Genomic DNA, 22,208 nt, shown 5'->3' with positions numbered 1-22,208 from the left:
CATCACTCTCAGCAAACTGACACATAACACAAAATCAAACACCGCATGTTCTCACTCATAGGCGGGTGTTGAACAATTAGAACACATGGACACAGGGAGGGGAGCACTACACACTGGGTTCTGTTGGGGGGAAATAGGGGAGGGATGGCGGGGGGTGGGGAGTTGGGGAGAGAGAGCATGGGGAGAAATGCCACATATAGGTGAAGGGGAGGAAGGCAGCAAATCACACTGCCATGTATGCACCTATGCAACAATCTTGCATGTTATTCACATGTACCCCAAAATCTAAAATGCAATAATAAAAAAAAAGAATGCTCCACATCAGACAATTCCTATCAAAGCAAAGCAGAACTCTGAAATTACATTCTTGATATTAATTGTAAGTTCCTGCTTTCCACTGCCTCTGCTATGCTCAGTAGTAGCCTCCACTGGAGCTTCTCAGAAGATTGGAGGTCTCATCACTGACGTCTCAGATCAAACCTTGAACATCCAAGCTCTTTTCTGATCACTCAAATGCATGCACACCAAATTCCCAAGTCACTTACTCCCTATCGTATTTTCATCATAGCCCTTATCACTATCTTACAATATATTTCATTATTTGATATGTATTTTCAGTGTTTTTCTTTTTGTTGTTGTTGTTGAGACGGAGTCTCACTCTGCTGCAGGCTGGAGGACAGTGGTATGATTTCAGCTCACTACAATCTCTGCCTCTCGGGATCAAGCAATTCTCCTGTCTCAGTCTCCCAAATAGCTGTGATTACACCCAGCTATTTTTTGTATTTTTAGTAGAGGTGGGCTTTCACCAAGTTGGCCAGGCTGGTCTCAAACTCCTGACCTCAGGTGATCCACCCACCCTGGTCTCCCCAAGTGCTGGGATTACAGGCATAAGCCAAGGCACCTGGCCAGTTTTTAGCCTTAATTTGGAGGTGACACTGGAACAGCCAATTGCATAGTCATCCAAAAATAAATAAATAAATAAACTAGCCTTAGTTATACATTGTTTATGAAAACTCTACATTTCAGCTGGGCACAGTGGCTCACACCTGTAATCCCAGCACTTTGGGAGGCCGGGTCAGAAGGATAACCTGAGGCTAGGACCTTGGGACCAGCCTGGCCAACATGGCAGGCTAAAAATACAAAATACATGGCAGGCCTGTCTCTACTAAAAATACAAAAATTAGCGAAGTGTGGTAGTGATTGCCTGTAGTCCCAGCTACTCGGGAGATGGAGGCAGGAGAATAACTTGAATCCAAGAGTTGGAGGTTGCAGTGAGCGGAGATTGTGCAACTGCACTTCAGCCTGGGTGACAGAGTAGACTATGTCCCCCCCAAAAAAAAAACTTTATTTATTTATTTTTATAATATATATAATTTATATATATTTATATATTTTTATAATATATATAATTTATATATATTTATATATTTTTATATAAATATATTTAAAAAATTATAATTTTAAAAATTATATTAAATATATTTATAAATTTATATTTTATAAATATATATATTTATATATTTATTATTTATATACTGAAAATGCCCTGTGAAGGTGGACAATCCTGTGAGGCAATTATTAGAACTATATCAGAAAAAAGAAATGGTAGCGTACAAAGGGCAGGTTGTGTTCATATGGTCAAACAGGCACTATCCAGAATTTTTTCAAAGCGACGGAACAAATCTTATTGCTTTCAAGGTGCCATGAAAATTGAAGATGAATGTATATAAATAAATATTGTCCTACTACATATTGAGCTTTCCATTGCCCCTTCCCACTGAAGTCAGATGTTTTCATCTGAATCTGAAGAGTGAATCTTATGTTGTTGGTAAAAGAAATAAAATTCTTCAGTTCAGCATCTAAACTCTGACATTGCAGTGGATCTTCTGTGATCATTTGTAATCATGCACACTCTGCTTCAATGTAAAATTAATCCATTCAGTCAACAAATATTTATAGACTTCCTACTATTTGCCAGGCATCATGTTAGATGCTTGGTGGTTCAACATTGAATAAAGCAAAGACTCTTCCCTTGTGGAGCTTCCAACTGAATGAGACAGAAAGATATTAGATAAATACTAATATCTATCTACAAATGATAACCCTTGATATATAAAAAACATGCCTTGTGCCATGAGAACATATGGGGAAAACCACCCTCATCTGGATTTGGAGAGGCCTTCCCAAAGGAAGCAACATTTAAGTTGAAATATGAAATGATCAGTTGTTGACTAGGTGAAGATGAGAGTACAGAGAGGGAAGAGATAATACCTGTGTTCCAGAGTGAGAATAGTATGTACAAGTGTTGGGTAAGTTTGCCTTTGCTGCTTAGTGTTGTGGCTTTAGGAAACATGTCTTTTGGAGTGCTGCATTGACTTTTGCTGCCAAATAGCTAAATATACTTGGGTTTATGATTATTTTTAAAGCTATATTTCCAGCAGTTCATGTGTCATAAAGCATGGAAATTTGTTTTTTATTACCTAGTTACTGGCAAAATCAAAATGAAGCTTAGGGCATACTGGGTACTTTGTGCCAAAATTTCAAACTGTTCCAAATCAATTTGGTCATTTCAACATCAGAAACGGAACACCACGAAACAGAGAAGCCAAGCACAGAAAGCTAGATATCCCAATAAACTTTAAATACTGCTAACCAGATGCTCTTTGTGTGAGCCAATTCCTTTTGAAAATATCAGTGAGGGCTTTCAACTTTTCCATTGTCACATCTGAATTGTGTATTCTTTTAGGGACAAAGGAGGAAAGGTTAACCAAATTCATAATTTACTAGCCTACTTTCCAGATATGCTAACTGGGTTCTAGTACACTGTACAGTTCTGACTTTTGAACACCTGCCAAATAAATAATGGAAAATAAATGGCTTGATCATTCTGCTACCTTCAACAGTTATAAATCAAGATGGCCAGCCTCTCATAGAAGGAAAACTTAAAGAGAAGCAAGTCAGATGGAAGTTCATCAAAAGATGGAAAACACGTTATTTTACACTGGCTGGAAATCAACTTCTGTTTCAAAAAGGAAAGTCTGTAAGTTCCTCCATCATCTTTCACACTTGCATTTTTAAGGTCTTAATCTCCACCAATTAGCTAGACATTTTATCTTGAGTTTAAACTTTGATAATTGTTCCATCTCCATTTCACCATCTTACAGCATTGCTTCATTACACGTGTCTGTGTCTAGTCTATTTATTCCTATATTAGTTGGTTCACTGTCCCCTTCCAGTTTATTATGGAAGCTTGTTTCAGTTGACTTAAGTTTTAGAAGATGAACTGCAGAAGGACTACTCGGTCTTGACTCAGAGACCATGCCCTTTGTTTCTTTATGGACCATGTACACAAATTTACGACTTACGATATTGGCTCTGATTTTTTTATAACTATAAGTTATATTTTGAAGTGGGGGTCCAAAAAAGGAGGACATAGGCAAGGAGGAAAAAATGGAGGCTGATTTACTTTAGGTACTTTTTATAGTCAACAAAGTTTAATTCTGATTAAAATGTTACTGTCTTTCATCTATTTAATATTCAGTTAGTGGATATAATAGAATTATGATCAAATTAATAAATATTTATTTAACATAATTTTCCATTTGAATAGGATGCTCAGTAATTATCCATATTGTGAATTTTCAGTGGGAAGCCTCTGAAGTAGCATTCTATTCCAATCAATAATGCAACGTTATCTTCTTTTCAAATAGGTTTCATTTATCATTAAACTCTACTGATTCAGGATCAAGAGGAATCAAATCTTGCCCTACTTCTTGGCTATTTTAGAAAATAATCATAATGACTAGCATTTTCTCAGTGCTTATCATGCCACACCTTGGATTGCCTCAAACAATCCTCAAAACAATCCTATTAGGCCAGCACTGCTATTATTGCCATTTTATAGATGAGGAAACTGAGTCAAAGAAACTGATTGGATTGTCCAAGGATAGAGCTACTAAGGTGAGAAAGGGTACAACTGGGGTCAAGACCTGGCAGTGTTACACCAAAGCATGTTCTTAAATGAGTTTACTGCTTCCCATGTATACTTAAAATACAGAGCCAGTGGTAAACTGTACTCACCAGGGATCTCCATAGAAGCAGATATATAAAGGAGATACATATATATATGATATATAAAGATATATAAAAGATTTACTATGGGAATTGGATCATGAAATTATGGAAGGTGAGAAGTTCCATGATACGCTGTGTGCAAGCTGGAGAAACAGAAAAACTGGTGGTGTAATTGAGTCTGTGTCCTGAGGCCAGAGAATCAAGGGAGTCAATGATATAACTCCCAGTCCAAGGCCAAAGGCCTGAGAACCAGGGTATAAGGGTGAGTTGAGGGAGGGAGGTAAGTTCCAGAGTCTGAAGGCCCAAAACAACAGGAGCTCTGATGTCCACAGGCAAGAGAGAATGCACATCTCAGCTCAAGAAGAGAGAGCAAATTTACCTTTCCTCCAACTTTTTATCCTACTCAGATCCACAATAGATTGGATGATGCCCACCCACAATGGTGAGCATGGATCTTCTTCACTCAGTCCACTAATTCAAATGCCAGCCTCTTCCCGAAACACCTCACAGACATGCAGAAATAATGCTTTCCCAGCTGTCTGAGTACCCATTAGCTTAGTCAAGTTGACACATAAATTTAACGATCACATAAACTAAACTGTCTGAATCAATTAATGAAAAATATTCAATTAGTTAAAAATTATAATTCATTCTGGGCCATATTCACTATATATTTAGAGTACTGATTATAAAACTTATTTGAACATTTTAGTCAACAAGAATCAAGTATCATATATATGAATTATGGCAAATTCTGACCAGTGCTTTTTTAATTAATAAGTCTTCTGTTAACTTTTTGAATGAAAAAGAATATTTTTGTAATACCTACTGTGTATTCATGTTACTTTATTCATCTGTGTGTATTACAACATATACAGATGGACTTTTCTGTGGCTGAACATCTTTTCTAAAGCAAAGTATTATGACAGTTCAATTTAGAAGCTATTGGAGATTTAAAGAAATTTTTTTTTTTTAGCGTAGGTTCACACTAAAGCATGTTTAAAGTGTTTAAAATGACTATCTGAATTTTCTGTTTTTATTCCAGAAATCAAGAATAGAAATAAAGATGTAATAATTTTCCAGATCCCTTAAGACAAAGCAGAGTTAATCCATAAGAGTTTTTCTAAACTCGAATAATGATCTTTATACTTTCTGATTCATGGCTTTTAAATAAAGTTTAAATAAAAAACAATTTTATAATTAGCAAACATGTTTGACATGTTTATCAGGAAATAATGGCCTGACATTCCACAACTCTGACAAAACTTGTGGCTCAAATAGTGGGAAATAATTTAATATAGAATGAAGGCCACAGCAAAATACCTCTGATCTCCAGGGAAACAATAACCTACCAGTGGTGAACAGTCCTGCTAAAGCTTCAGATCCTTGTGAAAGGGCCCCTTTTAAATGAAAGAAATGTGCATTTTAAAATGAGAACTGAGGTTAAAAGACTCTAATGAAATTCTCTAATCTTTCACTTTTGCATTTTTAAGACCTTGATCTCCACCAACCAGCTAGGCAATAGTGTCCTTTGACTTTCTGTCTATTCCTATCTCAGTTGATTGTCCATCTTAAAATTACTATGGTAACTTTTAATTTTCTTAATCAGTCCTTCATTTATCAATTTCTGTATTATAGACTACTTCAAAGAAATGCAATTTTGTTACTGTCAGATACTTACTATAAACCAAATTAGGCTAATAAAGTATTGTCTAGTGTATACCTCTTCAAACTTTATCCTGTGTACCCTAAAAGAATTTTGAAAAAAATCTATGTAATACCTTGCAGCATTTTAAGTTGCAGCAACACTTTTATCATAAGTTTAAACACTTGCCCAGACTGTTATTTCTGTTGAATTGTAAATATTGACATTTTAAAACAAAAGGATTACATCTCTCCATTAAATGTAACCATTGGATTAAAATACTATAGCAGTTTAATACCTAACATTATCTATTTTTAATACATAAATTAGCTCTTTTTTAAATAGAAACGTTCACATTGTTTCTTTTTTTTAAAATCAGTTTCTATTCTACCTCTATCACAGCATTTTATCCTGAATGGCATTTCATTTTTTCACTGCAGTAAAACTATAAATTGAAATTTTAAATTGAAATTTAATCGTTTTAATTTCTTATGACTATCTGTCTGTTATTTTTTATGATTCAGTTATCTTTTTAAAAAGTTGTGTCCTTCATGAAAATCCATAAGTATAATGCCAAACTTAATGATTATTAAACATTAAAAACTGAAATACTATTGAAAATGCATCTCATAATGAAATAGATGAGGAGTGATTACATTGCCTTGGTTGATGGATACTTCCCTAACGTCGATAGTTGGAATTGCTTTTTTGCTTGGTGCTTCTGAGATTCTTTCACATTGGACAAAGCATTATAGAAAGCATGAGATGAGTGAGGAGGATGCTTTTTCATTGCAAAGTGAAAGGAGGGTGATTCCAAGAGGAGAGGTGGGCAAGGATAATTGGCAAGATTCTCAACCACAGGTACTTTCTTTGGTAGACAACATGTATTCATGTTAAAGACATGAAATTGCTTTAAAGAAATATTTGGCCCCTTAAAATTATTCATCTTAGCCCAGTGTGATAACCTTGGTATTGTAGAGATCCTTATACTTTGCTTTAATACAAGGCAAATGTGACACCATTAAATATTCTTTCTCTTACTATGTAGACAAAGCATGCTTCCAAAGCTGCAGAGAGTTTCAAAAACAGTTTGGTCTATGCAAACACTGGAAACCTCTTTATTCAATTAGGGATTTGGCAAAATCCTTCTCAGAGGTAGCACAAAGGAAAATTCAATTTCATGCCTCCCAAGCTATCTGAAATTATAAGTTAATGGCACTCCAGATTGTACCCTTGCACCTTGCTCTATTAATATAATGTCAATAGAAAACGAAATAACTCTGAATTTTCCCAAATCTCACTTTATAATAATATTCTATAAATTAGTTATCTTGTGTATACTCTAGCAAAGGCCCGATTGCTCACTCCTTCCGTTATTCTAATGATTCTGAGGACTTAGCACCCAAAGTAACAAAGGTCTTGAGCTACAAAAAGTGAAAGGATTCTGGCCCTCTTAGAAAATTCTCCAGTAGTCACAGATCCTTGCCTACAGTAACAGCCAGCCCATGTTCTTTTCTTCCCATGCATTTCAGAAAGATGACCCTGATGACTGCCCAATAGAACTCAGCAAAGTACAGAGTGTGAAAGCTGTGGCCAAGAAACGCAGGGACCACTCTCTCCCCCGGGCTTTCGAAATCTTCACAGACAATAAAACCTATGTCTTTAAGGCCAAGGATGAGAAGAATGCAGAAGAATGGCTCCAGTGCATCAATGTGGCAGTTGCCCAAGCCAAAGAGAGGGAAAGTAGAGAAGTAACCACATATCTGTAGGGATTTACAAGTCAGCCACGAAAATTATATACCACAGGCATTGTATTATCATTGCCAATGTCAAGAAAAAGAGCTAAATTTACCAAATCATGTTGTTTTTTACTAAATACCAATGGAATTGTTGTCCTTTAAGAAGAAGGGCCTAAAATGGCAGGATTCTTAGTAAATGTCATACTCTAACAGCTTTAGTATTGACTTCAGAATATATCTGATGCCTACAAAAAAAAAAAAAAAGAGCTAGAGAGTATGCCCTCAGATGGCACGGGGCCAGGAAGGGAAAAGTCACTGATAAAAGAACTTCTGTAGATACGTCATTTAAAACTGTGAGAAAGCAACATGAAAAGATGCTTGAACTACCCATCCTGAGGAAAGTTAGCACTTCTGATGAAAATCACAGTCTGCCAAAGGTATTAAAAGAAAATTTTTTTTTAAAACTGTTAGAAATATTGAACTAATTTATACTGAGAAAAACCATATGACTTACTTAAAGACATATAATTACATGATCCTCTCTTACTACAAATGAGGCTAACACACGGTAAAATGATTCTCAAATCAAGCCAGTTATGTCATTAAATATTTGTCTTTCAGAATTACTTATTTAATTATTCCCTTTAAGTTCATATAATATAATCTATTGTTTAGATACTTGGACATATATCCTGCCCAAGGCAGTAAGTGTAATATGCAATAAACAGAAAGCCATTTTCTCCATCTTCAAAATAATGTGCCATCTCCATTAAAATTGACTTTAAAGTTCTATAATTTTTTCTTTGTATTCAACCTTTTAATACCTCCAAATTACAAACATCTATTCTTTTCACTACACACACACACACACACACACACACACATATAATTACACTATGATAGACAGAATTCTAGAGTGATCCTCAATGATCCATGCCTTGGTATAGTCCTCTCCCCCATCCAGTGTAGGCGGGACCTGTAACCTGCTTCTAACCAACAGAATATGGCAAAACTGATGGGATCATCTCTCCCATAATTATGTTACATTATGTAGCAAAAGTGAAGAGATGTTGCAGACGTGCATAAGGTTTCTCATCAGCCGACTCTGAGTTAATCAAAGAGATCCCCTGGGTGGGCCTGACCTAATCAAACTAGTCCTTTCAAAGAGGATGAACAAGTCAGAGACACTCTCTCCTACTGGCCTTAAATAATCAAGCTGCCATCAGTTCTATGGCTGCAAAAAAATGAATTTTGTCAACAACCATGTGATCTTGGAAGAAGCATCTGAACCTCAGATAAAAGCCCAGCCCCAGCAAACACCTTGGTTGCAGCTTTGTGAAACTCTGAGCAGAGGGCCCAGCTAAACCATACTTGGACTCCTGACCCACAGAAACTTTCAGATAATAAATGTATGCTGTTTTAAACGCTAAATTGTGGTGGTTTGTTATGCAGTCATAACTAATACAAAAGCTAAGTTGGGCTACATGCAGGGGATAACTTTTTCCTTGAAATTTATTTATTATGTAGTCTAGGATAGAAACTTGGAGAAAGATTATGAATGGTCAACACCTTGATCCTCCTGCTAACTTACTAAGATAGGAAATAAAAAAGGGGCCATGTTTGCGAAATGAAACAATTCAATTTTGAAGGTTTAAAGTTTGAGGGTATTGTCAGTCACAGAATTTATTACACATTGGAAATAGAGTTCTGGAGGTTGAAATTCAGGATCACTGGATATATAGGTAGTCACCAACGATGCAAAATTAGACGAAATTACCCAGAGAGAATAAGAAGACAAAAGAATTAATAAGGGTTCTTTGAGACACCAGGATTTAAGTAAAGGCAGCTGGCATAGCTGATTAGTGTTCAGAGAAGATGCAGACCAGGGGAAATGATATCACAAAAGCCAAATTAATGAGGCGCTTTCAGGAAAAACAGACAGGGCAACAAATTGAAATCCTGAAGAGTAATCGCTTAAGATAAAGCCTGGCTTTCACAATCAGGAAGCAATTGGTGTCATTGGTAAGAATAATTCTGTTGGAATAAGGGAGTAAACATCAACCTTTTGCAGGCTGGGAGTCAACGGGAGGTTAGGAGTTTATAATTGGACTTTTTTTTTTTCCAACCAAATGGGGCTATGATAAAGGGGCTAAGATGGAGCATGTGTTTTCTTGCTCTTTTTAAAATGAGTAAGACTCCAGGAAAAGATGAAGGAGTTTAAAATACACAAAGAAAGAGGAACAAAATTACTTTGCTTGAGTAAAGTTTCCAGAAACGATAAGAAAGGATTAAAACTCCTTTATTCAGCAGTAATTAACTGAGCACCTACTAAGCAACAGGTGCCATGCTTGACTTGGAGATACAAAGATAAAAGATACAGTTTTTCTCTTCAGGTGGTTTAAAGTTTAGTGGAAGAGACATATATGTACAACAGAAATATAAGTACTATGTGGCAAGTGCCTTGATGAAGATATGTACAGGGTCCTGTGGAAACACAAGCGAAGGCACCATTGTAAGTGACTTTAAACTCAGAGTAGATTCTCTCACTGCTTCCCAGAGGTGACAGAAAATGAGCTAGTCTTAAAGAACTAGTGGGACTGCTGTGGGCAAACAAGGAGCAAATGGTCAGTAGAGTGAACCACCTTGCAAATGCAAAAGAAGGAGAGGAAACATGGTCTATTTGCAGAATGGTAAGTTTTTCTCTAAGGTTGAAACATAAGAGGTGTATGGAAAATGGTTCAGAGTGATGCTGAAAAGACCTGCAGGACCATATGATGTAGGACTTGGTTCCATGCCAAGGGTCTAAACTTTTTCCTTAACATGATGAAGCATTAATTTGTGTGGCAACATAAATAAAAAACTTAAAAAATAAGATGATGAAGCACCATTAAAAGGTTTTAAGCAGATTTGCATTTGCAAAGATAACCTTAATAGTGATATAGAAAATGGATTATAAGAATATAAAAAATTGTAGCAGGGAGACCATTTGGGAGGCTCTTTTAAGGTAGTGAGGACCTGTACTGATGTAGTAACAAATGAAATAGAGATAAACAAACAGGCAGGAAAAATATTAATTTAGTAAAATGGAAAGAACACTGGTGGATTGAATGGCTCTGAAGTTTGGGAATGGAAAGAAAGAGCTTCTGCTGATCCCTAAGTGTTTGCTTGGGAAACTTGGTAGATGATGATGGTGATATTCACAAAATAGAAAATTCAGAAGCAACAGTTTGAGAGATAAGGCAAATGGTAAATTTAATTTTGATGTACACATTCAGGGTATAGAAAGGGGACTCACCTTGGATTAGATGGACAACTCCTATGAAGTTGGGCAGGAAAAGGATGAGAATGAGTATACTTATAAATGATTCTTTAAATATTATTTTAAAACCTACCTACTACCCTGTTCTTTAGAGTCAGTGAACAACTCTAGCTGTTTTAGTCAATTAGGAACAACTGGTAACAGATAAACACTGACAAAGTATTAGGTGACCTTGCATTAGCTATTCACAATTTGAATGCCAACAATGTGCTTAAAACTTTCATAGCAGAGAGCTCATGGTAAAACAGTGGCTATGTGGAGTGCTTGGCCTAAGAAAGAGGAGAATGCCCCCCCTCAGCTCAATTTGTGGGGAAAGAATTATTTTTACTACTTGCTACAAGGTCTTTGTGATTTACTTAATTGGATGCCTGTAATGTAGAACATAACTCTCAGTGCCTTTGAACCAGATCTAAAAAGAAGTAAATGTGTGAAGTGTAAATAATGAACTTTCTAGTAATTCCAAATGCAACTAAATTCTCCTGGGTTCAGAGTCGCACTAGGAATTTCAGAATCATCAGCTTCCCACGAATATTTCTGGCACTTCCACCCTGGTTGCTGGTGAGTTTACCACAGACTGGCCTTTCCCAAGAGGGCTGCCATTTCTGATCCCGATCTAAGAGGAAACCACTTTTCTAAACATGCTTAAACCTTTAAAAATGTTGGTATGAATAAAATTATATCATGGAAAGAAATTGAAGTGGTTTTCATTTTAATTTAATTTTTATTCTTTTTCCCTCCCAGATAGCATTGGAAATATAAATGTTTATGTATGAAAAGCTCATCTAGCTATTTCTAGAGAACTTCGAGTTTGGTAAAAACAAATGTTCAATACTTTTCTAATTCTGAGTTTTCCATAAAATTCTTGGCTGGTAATGTCAAGGGGCATTTACTGAGTCATCTTCAACTCACCTACTTTCCATAGGCACCTAAGTGGTGCTGACCTGTTTGTGGTGCTGACTTATTCTCAAACATAAATAAAGATTCCATGTTTAAGGAAGCATTACCCACTTTCAGAAACAATTGTGAGATAAGGTGAAAGAATATGTGAGCTGAATTCAAAGTGCATTGCAGAGAAATAAATACCATGGCTTAAATGCCCTAATAAGGATTTCCAGTTCCCAAACCCTAAATTTTTAGGTGAGAAACCAAGAAAAAAAACAAACTGTCATTTTGTCTCAGAATAGCACCAGAGTATAGATCCCTTTGGACAAATCCTTCCCAAAGATGCTCCTGAAAGACAAAGGGGTTGGAAAATCATCAAGACATCTACCATGGTAGGGAAAGAGGCACAGGCTCATGAAGAGTCAAGCCCTCGCTCTATCAAAACTAGATTACCAACCTGAGCCAGTTACTTGTCTTTCATCCGTGGATTGGGGATAATACTATCTACAGAGTGGTAGAGCCACCAATATCGTATAAAAGCATAAAACCTTTAAATTTAACCAGCAGAGAACCTTTAACATAATAGGTACTTGAAAAAAACACTCCAGATTTTATGTACCATTAAGTAACTATGATGCCATGCCTTAATGATAATTACATGTTGATGTCTTCCTTTTTAGGCAAAACATTCAGTGGTTGCTTTGCAAGACCATATGGAACTGTGATCACTTCAATGTTGGCTCTTTGGTTCACTAATATCACGTTTCATCCCAGTCCTCTGCTTCTGTGCTTTTCTGTGTACATGATAACTTTATGTTTCAAAGCCAAACCAAATTGTAACCTGTTTAAGACATAGCAAACAGCAATTAGCCCACGTGCTGTCAACCATCTACATGTATGTATAAATGTGACAACACAAAGAGCTAAGATGGCACTTGCACATCTATAGACAATGACAGAAACCCCATCATAGCCATTCCCAGTGGATAGTTATCGTAAAACATGTACCCATTTCAGAGATATTTAAATGTGGGGAAGAAAATGTAAAGCAGTTAGCAAAAGGAAGTATTAATAGTTCCACGCAAGTTTGCTTCAGAGTAATCAAAATTATATGTCAACATTTTTGTCAACAGTAAAGCATATTGCAAGTGTAAGAAATTTTGAAACATAATGGTTAAAATGCCCCCAATGCACCTATCCTCAAAGGTATGAGGTCAGCTCTTCCTGTGGTTGCTTACTCTCTCTTTTAACAGGACTAAGGATGTCTGATGTCCACATATAAGCCGTGTTTCTGGTGTCTCTATGTCCCCCCTGCCTGTGCTCTCCTTTATCCAAGCACATCCTTGAAAGGGAAGCTGGGTAAAGAATGGGTCAAGATGGCAGAGATGGCAGTGGGGGGTGCACATGGTATGTCTTTTTATTTTTTAACTTTTATTTTAAGTTCAGGGGTACAAGTACAGGTTCATTACATAGGTGAACTTGTGTCATGGGGGTGCCTGTAATATAGATTATTTCATCATCCAGGTATTAAACCTAGTACCCACTGGTTATTTTTCCTGATCCTCTCCCCGCTTCCATCCTCCACTCTCTGAAAGGCCCCATTGTGTGTTGTTCCCCTCTGTGTGTTCATGTGTTCTTATCATTTAGCTCTCACTTATAAAAGAGAACATGCAATATTTGGTTTTCTGTTCCTGCAAAGCACATGATCTTGTTCCTTTTTGTAGCTGCATAGTATTCCATGTACCACATTTTCTTTATCCAGTCTATCACTGATGGGCATTTAGAGTGATTCCATAGTGCTGCAATGAACAAACGTGTGCATGTATCTTTATAATAGAATAATTTATATTCCTTTAGGTATATATCCTGTAATGGGATGGCTGGGTCAAATGGTATTTCTGCCTGTAGGTCTTTGAGGAATCATTGCACTGTCTTCCACAATGATTAAACTAATTTACACTCCCACCAACAGTGCAAAAGTGTGCCTTTTTCTCCACAACCTTGCCAACATCTGTTGTTTTTTTTTTGCCTTTTTAATGATAGCCACTCTGATTGGTGTGAGATGGTATTTCATTGTGGTTTTGATTTGCATTTCTCTAGTGATCAATGGTGTTGAGCTTTTTTTCATGAGTGTTGGCCACGTGTATGTCTTGTTTTGAAAAGTATCTGTTTATGTCCTTTGCCCATTTTTAATGAGGTTGTTTGTTTTTTTGCTTGTAAATTTAAGTTCCTTGTAGATGCTGGATATTAGACCTTTGTCAGATGCACAGTTTGCAAAAATTTTCTCCCATTCAGTAGGTTGTCTGTTTACTCTGTTGATAGTTAATTTTGCTGTGCAGAAGCTCTGTAGTATAATTAGATCCCATTGGTCAATTTTGGCTTTTGTTGCAATTACTTTTGGCACCTTTTCCATGAAATCTTTGCCTGTGCCTAAATGATATTGCCTAGTAAACCCCATAGTCTCTGTCCAAAAGATTCTTAAGCTGATAAACAACTTCAGCAAAGTATTAACATAAAAAATCAAGGTGCAAAAATTACTAGCATTCAACAGTCAAGACAAGAGCCAAATTAGGAACAAACTCCCATTCACAATTACCACAAAAAGAATAAAATACCTAGGAATACAGATAGGGAGGTGAAAGATCTCTACAAGGAGAACTATAAACCACCATTCAAAGAAATCAGAAATGACACAAACAAATGGAAAAAGAAATTGAAAGAATCAGTATCATGAAAATGGTCATACTGCCCAAAGCCATTTATAGATTCAATGCTATTCCTATTAAACTACCACTGACATTCTTCTTGCAACTAAAGAAAACTATTTTAAAATTTGTGTGGAACCAAAGAAGATTTTAAATAGCCAAGGCAATCCTAAGCAAAAAGAACAAAGCTGGCAGTATCACGCTACCTGACTTCAAACTGTACTACAGGGATACAGTAACCAAAACAGCATGGTAGTTGTACAAAAACAGATACATAGATCAACGGAACATAATAGAGAACCCAGAAGTAAGACTGCACACCTACAACTATCTGATCTTCAACTAACCTGACAAAAACAAGCAATGGGCAAAGGATTCCCTATTCAATAAATGGTTCTAGGATAACTGGCCAGGCATATGCAGAAAATTGAAACTGGACCCCTTCCTTATACCATATGTAACAACCCAAGATGGATTAAAGACTTAAATATAAAACCCAAAACTATAAAAATATGATATGCCTTTTACCCACTATCACAGATTGGGGACCCGATGGTTGAAATTAGAAAGGTGTCTGAAGAGGAATTCCAATCAAGTAGGAGGAGCATTTCCAGTAGAGACCTTCAAAGTCTACCATACCAAAGACAGGAGTAGAAAGGCAAGGCCTGGAGTCAAGTTGGAAGTTGGAGAAGAAGGAAGAGCAGTGGGAGACATAGAGCAGAATGAGTACAATAGGTGGGGGCTGCATGAACTTCAGAAGAGCAAGACAACTCTTATGGCTTGGTTTTTATAGGTACTTGCCTAGGTAAGTTGGGGTTCTGTTTAATGTGCTTTGATGAAACAGATGTCCACCTCCTCATGGATGTCCTTGTATTCCCCAGTTATGCAAGGGCTTATAGCCATGTACTCAGCACAACAGGCAGCCGGCTCTGATGATAACCTTAGCTCCTGAGTCCTGCCATAAGAACCCCAGCCTTGGGAGAGCACATTCCATATGAACATTCTTCTCATGTCCCTTGCCCCTCAACCCCAGTACATATTGAATTTGTCAACTTCAGAGAAAAACCTTCTGAGAGCATGGGGGCTGGAAATTCTGGAACTTTCTATAAAATGATAATCAGATGCATTGTGTTTACATAAGTTATTTATGACTTTATAGACAAATCTTTGAAAATCTTACATCAAATTTAAAAATACATTTTCTCTGTCTTTCAAGCAATAAAATGATTAGAATTCACTTTGGCATTGACAATCTAGAAGAGTTATAAAGTATTCAAATAATGTGAAAACGTAACGTACTCAAACACATGGTAGACTCATTTTTGCCTAGGAATAACAGCGCTTCATGAGACCACATTGGAAATTGAGGCGGAGTGGATGCTAATAATAGTAAATTCTAATGTTTCCTTTTTTGAATTATTTTAGAATTATTTTTTGCCTTATTTTAACTACTATTTCACTCACATTAGTAGAATATCCATAACACATATATACACATTTACTATTAAACAGGTATTATGACAACAGAACTATTGTTTTTACATGTGTTTTGTAGAAATCAAAACATTACTTCATTATCTTATATTCTATTTATATCTCTCCTCTCTCTCTCTCTCTGTCTCTCTCTCTCTCTCTCTCTCTGTCTCTCCTGGCATTTCATGTAATCAGAAGAAACTTTTATGTGTGCTCCACTATTCTTAACGAAGATCCACTTCTATGCACCAGATGTCCTTTGAAAGTGTTCTGTTCCCTCTTAATTCAGAGCTACTGCTATATGAGGAAATAGTCTAAATGTCATTTCTCTCTTTTTTTTTTAATTGGCATCTAGACCCAGTATTTTTTTTTAATTGCATTTTAGGTTTTGAGGTACATGTGAAAAACATGCAAGATTGTTGCATAGGTGCATACGTGGCAGTGTGATTTGCTGCCTTCCTCCCCTTCACCTATATGTGGCATTTCTCCCCATGCTCTCTCTCCCCAACTCCCCACCCCCCGCAGTCCTCCCCACTCCCCCACAACAGACCCCAGTATACAGTGCTCCCCTCCCTGTGTTCGTGTGTTCTCATTGTTCAACATCCGTCTATGAGTGAGAACATGCGGTGTTTGATTTTGTGTTCTTGTGTCAGTTTGCTGAGAATGATGGTTTCCAGATTCATCCATGTCCCTACAAAGGACGTGAACTCATCGTTTTTGATGGCTGCGTAATATTCCATGGTGTATATGTGCCACATTTTCCCTGTCCAGTCTATCATCGATGGGCATTTGGGTTGGTTCCAGGTCTTTGCTATTGTAAACTGTGCTGCAATGAACATTTGTGTGCATGTGTCCTTATAGTAGAATGATCTATAATTTTTTGGATATATACCCAGTAATGGGATTGCTGGGTCAAATGGAATTTCTATTTCTAGGTCCTTGAGGAATTGCCACACTGTCTTCCACAATGGTTGAACTAATTTACACTCCCACCAACAGTGTAAAAGTGTTCCTATTTCTCCACATCCTCTCCAGCATCTGTTGTCTCCAGATTTTTTAATGATCGCCATTCTAACTGGCGTGAGATGGTATCTCAATGTAGTTTTGATTTGCATTTCTCTAATGACCAGTGATGATGAGCATTTTTTCATATGCTTGTTGGCCTCATGTATGTCTTCTTTTGTAAAGTATCTGTTCATATCCTTCGCCTACTTTTGAATGGGCTTGTTTTTTTCTTGTAAATCTGTTTTAGTTCATTGTAAATTCTGGATATCGGCCCTTTGTCAGATGGGTAGGCTGCAAAAATTTTTTCCCATTCTGTTGGTTGCCGATTCACTCTAATGACTGTTTCTTTTGCTGTGCAGAAGCTGTGGAGTTTGATTAGGTCCCATTTGTCTATTTTGGCTTTTGTTGCCAATGCTTTTGGTGTTTTGGTCATGAAGTCCTTGCCTACTCCTATGCCCTGAATGGTTTTGCCTAGGTTTTCTTCTAGGGTTTTTATGGTGTTAGGTCTTATGTTTAAGTCTTTAATCCATCTGGAGTTAATTTTAGTGTAAGGTGTCAGGAAGGGGTCCAGTTTCTGCTTTCTACATATGTCTAGCCAGTTTTCCCAACACCACTTATTAAACAGGGAATCCTTTCCCCATTGCTTGTTTTTGTCAGGTTTGTCAAAGATCGGATGGTTGTAGATATGTTGTGTTGCCTCTGAGGCCTCTGTTCTGTTCCATTGGTCTATATCTCTGTTTTGGTACCAGTACCGTGCTGTTTTGGTTACTGTAGCCTTGTAGTATAGTTTGATGTCCGGTAGTGTGATGCCTCCCGCTTTGTTCTTTTTGGTTAGAATTGACTTGGCTATGCGGGCTCTCTTTTGGTTCCATATGAAGTTTAAGGTGGCTTTTTCCAGTTCTGTGAAGAAGGTCATTGGTAGCTTGATGGGGATAGCGTTGAATCTGTAAATTACTTTGGGCAGTATGGCCATTTTCACGATATTGATTCTTCCTAACCATGAACATGGAATGTTTCTCCGTTTGTGTCCTCTCTTATTTTGTTGAGCAGTGGTTTGTAGTTCTCCTTGAAGAGGTCCTTTACGTTCCTTGTTAGTTGTATTCCTAGGTATTTTATTCTCTTTGTAGCAATTGTGAATGGCAGTTCGTTCTTGATTTGGCTCTCTTTAAGACTGTTATTGGTGTATAGGAATGCTTGTGATTTTTGCACATTGATTTTGTATCATTTCTCTTAATAGAGAGAAACAATGATTCTGTTTTCCAAACTAGCTCATAAACACAAAAATCAGAATAAGGTCCATTTTTAAAATTTAGCCAAAACCACAGTTTGTAAATGTCTGTTTTGGAAAATTAACCATAATACTAAGCGTTTGTGTTGATTTGAGAACATTTTCATCAGGACTCTCCCAAAGTCTTCATGGAAGGGTATCTTATACTTTTCCACATAAACAACTCTCACCTATATATTCATATTTTTGATATCACTATAATACTATCATCTCCTGAAATACTATCAAATCCTGAAATCCTGTTGTACCATCCTCAGGTAAATACAAATCAAATTCCACTGCAGCCAATAGTGTCACAATAAAGTTCCAATGTAATGCAGCCACTAGCAGAATGTGAGGCAGCCAAGTAAACTAGGCCAAGTTCTTCTAAGCAAGGAGATTTGGCATTTATCATTCAGTTAACAGTATCACAGGCTATTGGAGTTGGAAGAATCTTAGCGCTTGCCAGGCCCAACCTCCCTGCCCCATGGAGAAGTCCCTTGCTTGTCACCATTGGCAGGTGGCATTCCCAGCTGCTCAAACCCTTCTAGGGACAGAGAGCTCATTACTTTATCATCAGTTCACATCTTTTTAAAATAATTTTTTTGTTTATGAAAACAATTGCAGAAAATACCAAAAACTATTAAAATCATAAAAATTATTCATAATAATCTGATCATCCAGAACCCAAAAACATTGAATAGAAATGCTCAAATATGGTTCCCATTAGGTTATTTATAACATATAATTATTTTCTGAAAAGTTCTGCCTTTCCATCGTTTCTAACCTTTAGTCCAGGTTCTCTCTCCTGCAGCCAGACATAATGTCTGCTCCCTCTTCCCCAAGACAACATTTTACATAGTTTGATTCAAACATTCATTCAGCAAATACTTATTAGCCAGGCATGGTGGCACATACCTATAGTCCTGGCTACTTGGGAGGCTGAGGTAGGAGGATCACTTGAGCCCAGGAGTTCAAGGATATAGTGCAGTATGATTGTGTCTGTGAATAACCACTGCACTCCAGCCTGGGCAATATGGCAAAACCCTGTTAAGAAAGAAAGAGAGGCTGGGCGTGGTGGCTCATGCCTGTAATTCCAGCAATTTGGGACGCCAGGCAGGTGGACCACCTGAGGTCAGGAGTTTGAGACCAGCCTGCCCAACATGGCAAAACTCCATCTCTATTAAAAATTCAAAAAATTAGCTGGGCATGGTGGTGAGCACCTGTAATCCCAGCCACTCAGGAGGCCGAGGCAGGAGAATCGCTTGAACCCTGGAGGCAGAGGTTGCAGTAAGCCCAGATCACACCACTGCACTCCAGCCTGGGCGACAAGAGTGAAACTCCGTCTCAAAAAAGAGAAAGAGAAAGGGAGAGAGAAAGAGACAGAGAGAGAGGAAGGGAGGAAGGGAGTGAGGGAGGGAACAAAAGAGAGACCATTTATTGAGCATCCAACGTAACTAGGGAATGGGGACTCAAAAATGATAAATAAATTGTCCATGTCTTTTAGAAACTCAGTAAATAAATGTTATGATCTGAATGTTTGTGCCCACCCCCCTCCAACTTCTCAAGTTTATATGTCAAAACCATTAGGTAGTAGTATATGTTAATACCAATGTGGTGGTATTAAGACGTGGGGCCTCTGGGAGGTGATTAGATGGGATTAGTACCCTTATAAAAGAGGCCAAGAGGAGCTTGTTTGCCCTTCCCAATGTGAAGACACAGCTAGAAGGCACCAGCTATGAGGAACGGGCCCTCACAAGACAGCAAATCTACCAGCACCCTGATGTTGAACTTCTGAGCCTCCAGAACTGTGAGAAATAAACTTCTGTTGTTTATAAGTTACCCAGTCTAAGACAGTTTGTTTTTGCAGCCCAAAGGGACCAAGACAATAAGTCTATTGTATTTAATAAGTAAATCCATACATAAAATGTCTCCTATGTGCAGGACCTATGCTGTGCATAAGAAATGCTGGGGCAAACAAGATGTCTCAAACTTTGTCAGATACATATCCTAGTAGAAGAGAAAAATGTTAAAGTATTTTCTTAATTATGAAATTGCCATGCAACCTATCCTACAAAAAAGCACAGCTGATATGAGATTGTGAAAGGAGAGGTCTAGTCTAGTCAGGAAGTTAGGGACGGCTTCCTGGAAAAAGAGACATGTGCCTGAGATCTGAAAGATGCACAGGAAGTTACTAGTTGAAGGGAGAGGTAGAAGAAAAACGGACCAGAAAGAACTGAATGTGAGAAGACCTTGGAGAGAAAAGACATGCAGCACCTTAGAGGAACAAAAATAGCCTAGTGTGGTGGATGAGGGTGGTGAGGCTGGGAGGTAGGCAAGTCATGCCAGCTTGTGAGAGAGCTATTGTTGGGTTTAAAACAGGGATGGTATGATTAGATCTGCAATTCCATAAGACGGTTCTAGCTGCCATGTAGAGAATGGATTGCTGAGAAAGCAATAAGAGAAACTGGGAGAAAATAGAAGACTATTACAATAGTCCAGGCTAGAGGTCTAATGAAAGCTTGAAAGAAAGTAACAGCACTGGAAATGGAGAGAAAAGGAGGGTTAGAGAGAGATTTTAGAAGTGCAAATTGCAGGACATGGTGATTGATGGGAACTGTCTCCAGAATCCTGGCACCATGAATGGCAGTAGCGCCATTCATGATAAAGGGAGCATTCAGAGGGGATCAGGTTTGAGGGAAGTCTTTTCCATGAAAGAAGCTGATGTGTAGAGATCACAACACCATAATGTGGGGGCATGATGGAGACAGAGGAGGGGGCTGCTGGCTCTGCCTGAGGATTCAACTAAACCTCCACTGAAGAGTTGATAATATGCTGGATGTTGAAGGAAGAGTATAATTTTCTTATATTTTAGACCTCGCCTTTCACACTTACACAGTCAAAGAAGAGAAATGACGTGTGCCAAGACTCAGGATCACGCTTAAGATAAGACAACATAAAAGTCACTTAACTTTAATTACTTACTTTATTGGTGGTTTTTTTTTCCCCAAATTCTTTTAGAAATATATACTAGAGTTTTTAAAGTAAGTATGGTGGGCACTGATACATCACCAATGTCCCTCAGTGAAGGACCTGGTGCCCCAGCTGCTGGGACTGCTGTTGGCAGACAGCCTCACCTGTCATTCCCCTCAAGGACTGCCTCCTGGCCAAGGTCATGCCTGGGGCATCTGACATCTAGTGAATGGTTGATGGGAGAGTGTAAAGACCTGGCTGTTCAAGCCCAACTTGAGACAACTCTAAGGGGTCATTTTACCTGCAGAGCTCTCCTCATTGGGGCCACATTGAAGCTGTTTCTCCACCTGCCCAGACCTGATTCCTCTCCACTCCCTTCTGCAGGTGTGGGTCCCAGGGGTGCTCCTTAATAAGCATCCTGCACCTTAAACACTGCCTCAGAGTCTGCTTCCCAGGAAGTCCAACCAGACTGAGAGTAAGGAAAGACATAAAGGCAAAAGGAAAACAAAGGGGGAAGAATGGTCACTGGGATAAGGTTAAGTAGATAAAACTCATCCGCAGCAAAAGATAGCATTCGAAGTTGACACCTTGCTTTCATGCATCCAGTTAAGAGACACATTCAATCAGATTCATGAGTCAAAGTTTCCCCAGCCTAAAAATAAACCAGTTGCCCAGAGAAAGAAAAGCTCTCCCAATGCTGAGACCCAAGAGTTTTTTTCCTATAGGGCCTTACAAAGAGAACACTGTAATATAGCAACAACAGCTTCAATATCTCTCCCTAAGGACAACAGCATGTTTCAGAAGGATATGTAAGTGTATAAACCCTAGTTACAAATTCAAACATACAAATAATATAATTTTCTCTATTTCCTTATATTTCAATTAATTATGGCTTGAGTGCTGGATCCCATTTCACTTGGTAGCAAAAAAAGCAATGTTCGTTGATTCAGGATAAACCCAGTCAAACTCAGAATATTCTGTTTATTCACGTTTTTTCTAGTTTCTCTTTGCAACAAGTATTCTTCCAAATATATTATTTATGCCACAAGATTCATATTCTAGTTCTTCAGAGTTATGCATTTTTAAAAATGTTGTTTATGTTTTTAGAGAAAGGGTCTCACTCTGT

At 37.7% G+C, this 22,208-nt stretch overlaps 1 protein-coding gene across 3 annotated transcripts in view; it reads left to right on the top strand.

Annotated features, from left to right (window-relative positions):
• VEPH1 (ventricular zone expressed PH domain containing 1) overlaps positions 1-8,889 on the top strand; it is a 221,069-nt gene extending 212,180 nt beyond the window's left edge. For 2 of the 3 annotated variants that reach the window (XM_012447362.3, XM_012447363.3), the window contains exons 13-14: positions 2,904-3,040; positions 7,252-8,889. In XM_012447362.3, the coding sequence (XP_012302785.1) occupies positions 2,904-3,040; positions 7,252-7,488 (374 nt within the window). In that variant the 3' untranslated portion in view covers positions 7,489-8,889. Of the gene's footprint in view, positions 1-2,903; positions 3,041-3,710; positions 4,779-7,251 lie in introns of those variants that run through there. The other variant, XM_012447364.3, reaches the window with a different exon arrangement.
• The last annotated feature ends 13,319 nt before the right edge of the window (positions 8,890-22,208 follow it).

The sequence above is a fragment of the Aotus nancymaae genome, unplaced genomic scaffold (genome assembly GCF_030222135.1).
Source record: "Aotus nancymaae isolate 86718 unplaced genomic scaffold, 86718_ANA_hifiasm-v0.15.2.pri h1tg000019l, whole genome shotgun sequence".
Classification (NCBI taxonomy): domain Eukaryota; kingdom Metazoa; phylum Chordata; class Mammalia; order Primates; family Aotidae; genus Aotus; species Aotus nancymaae.
The sequence above is the reverse complement of the archived record's forward strand: the minus strand, read 5'-3'. Positions and strand labels throughout refer to the sequence as shown.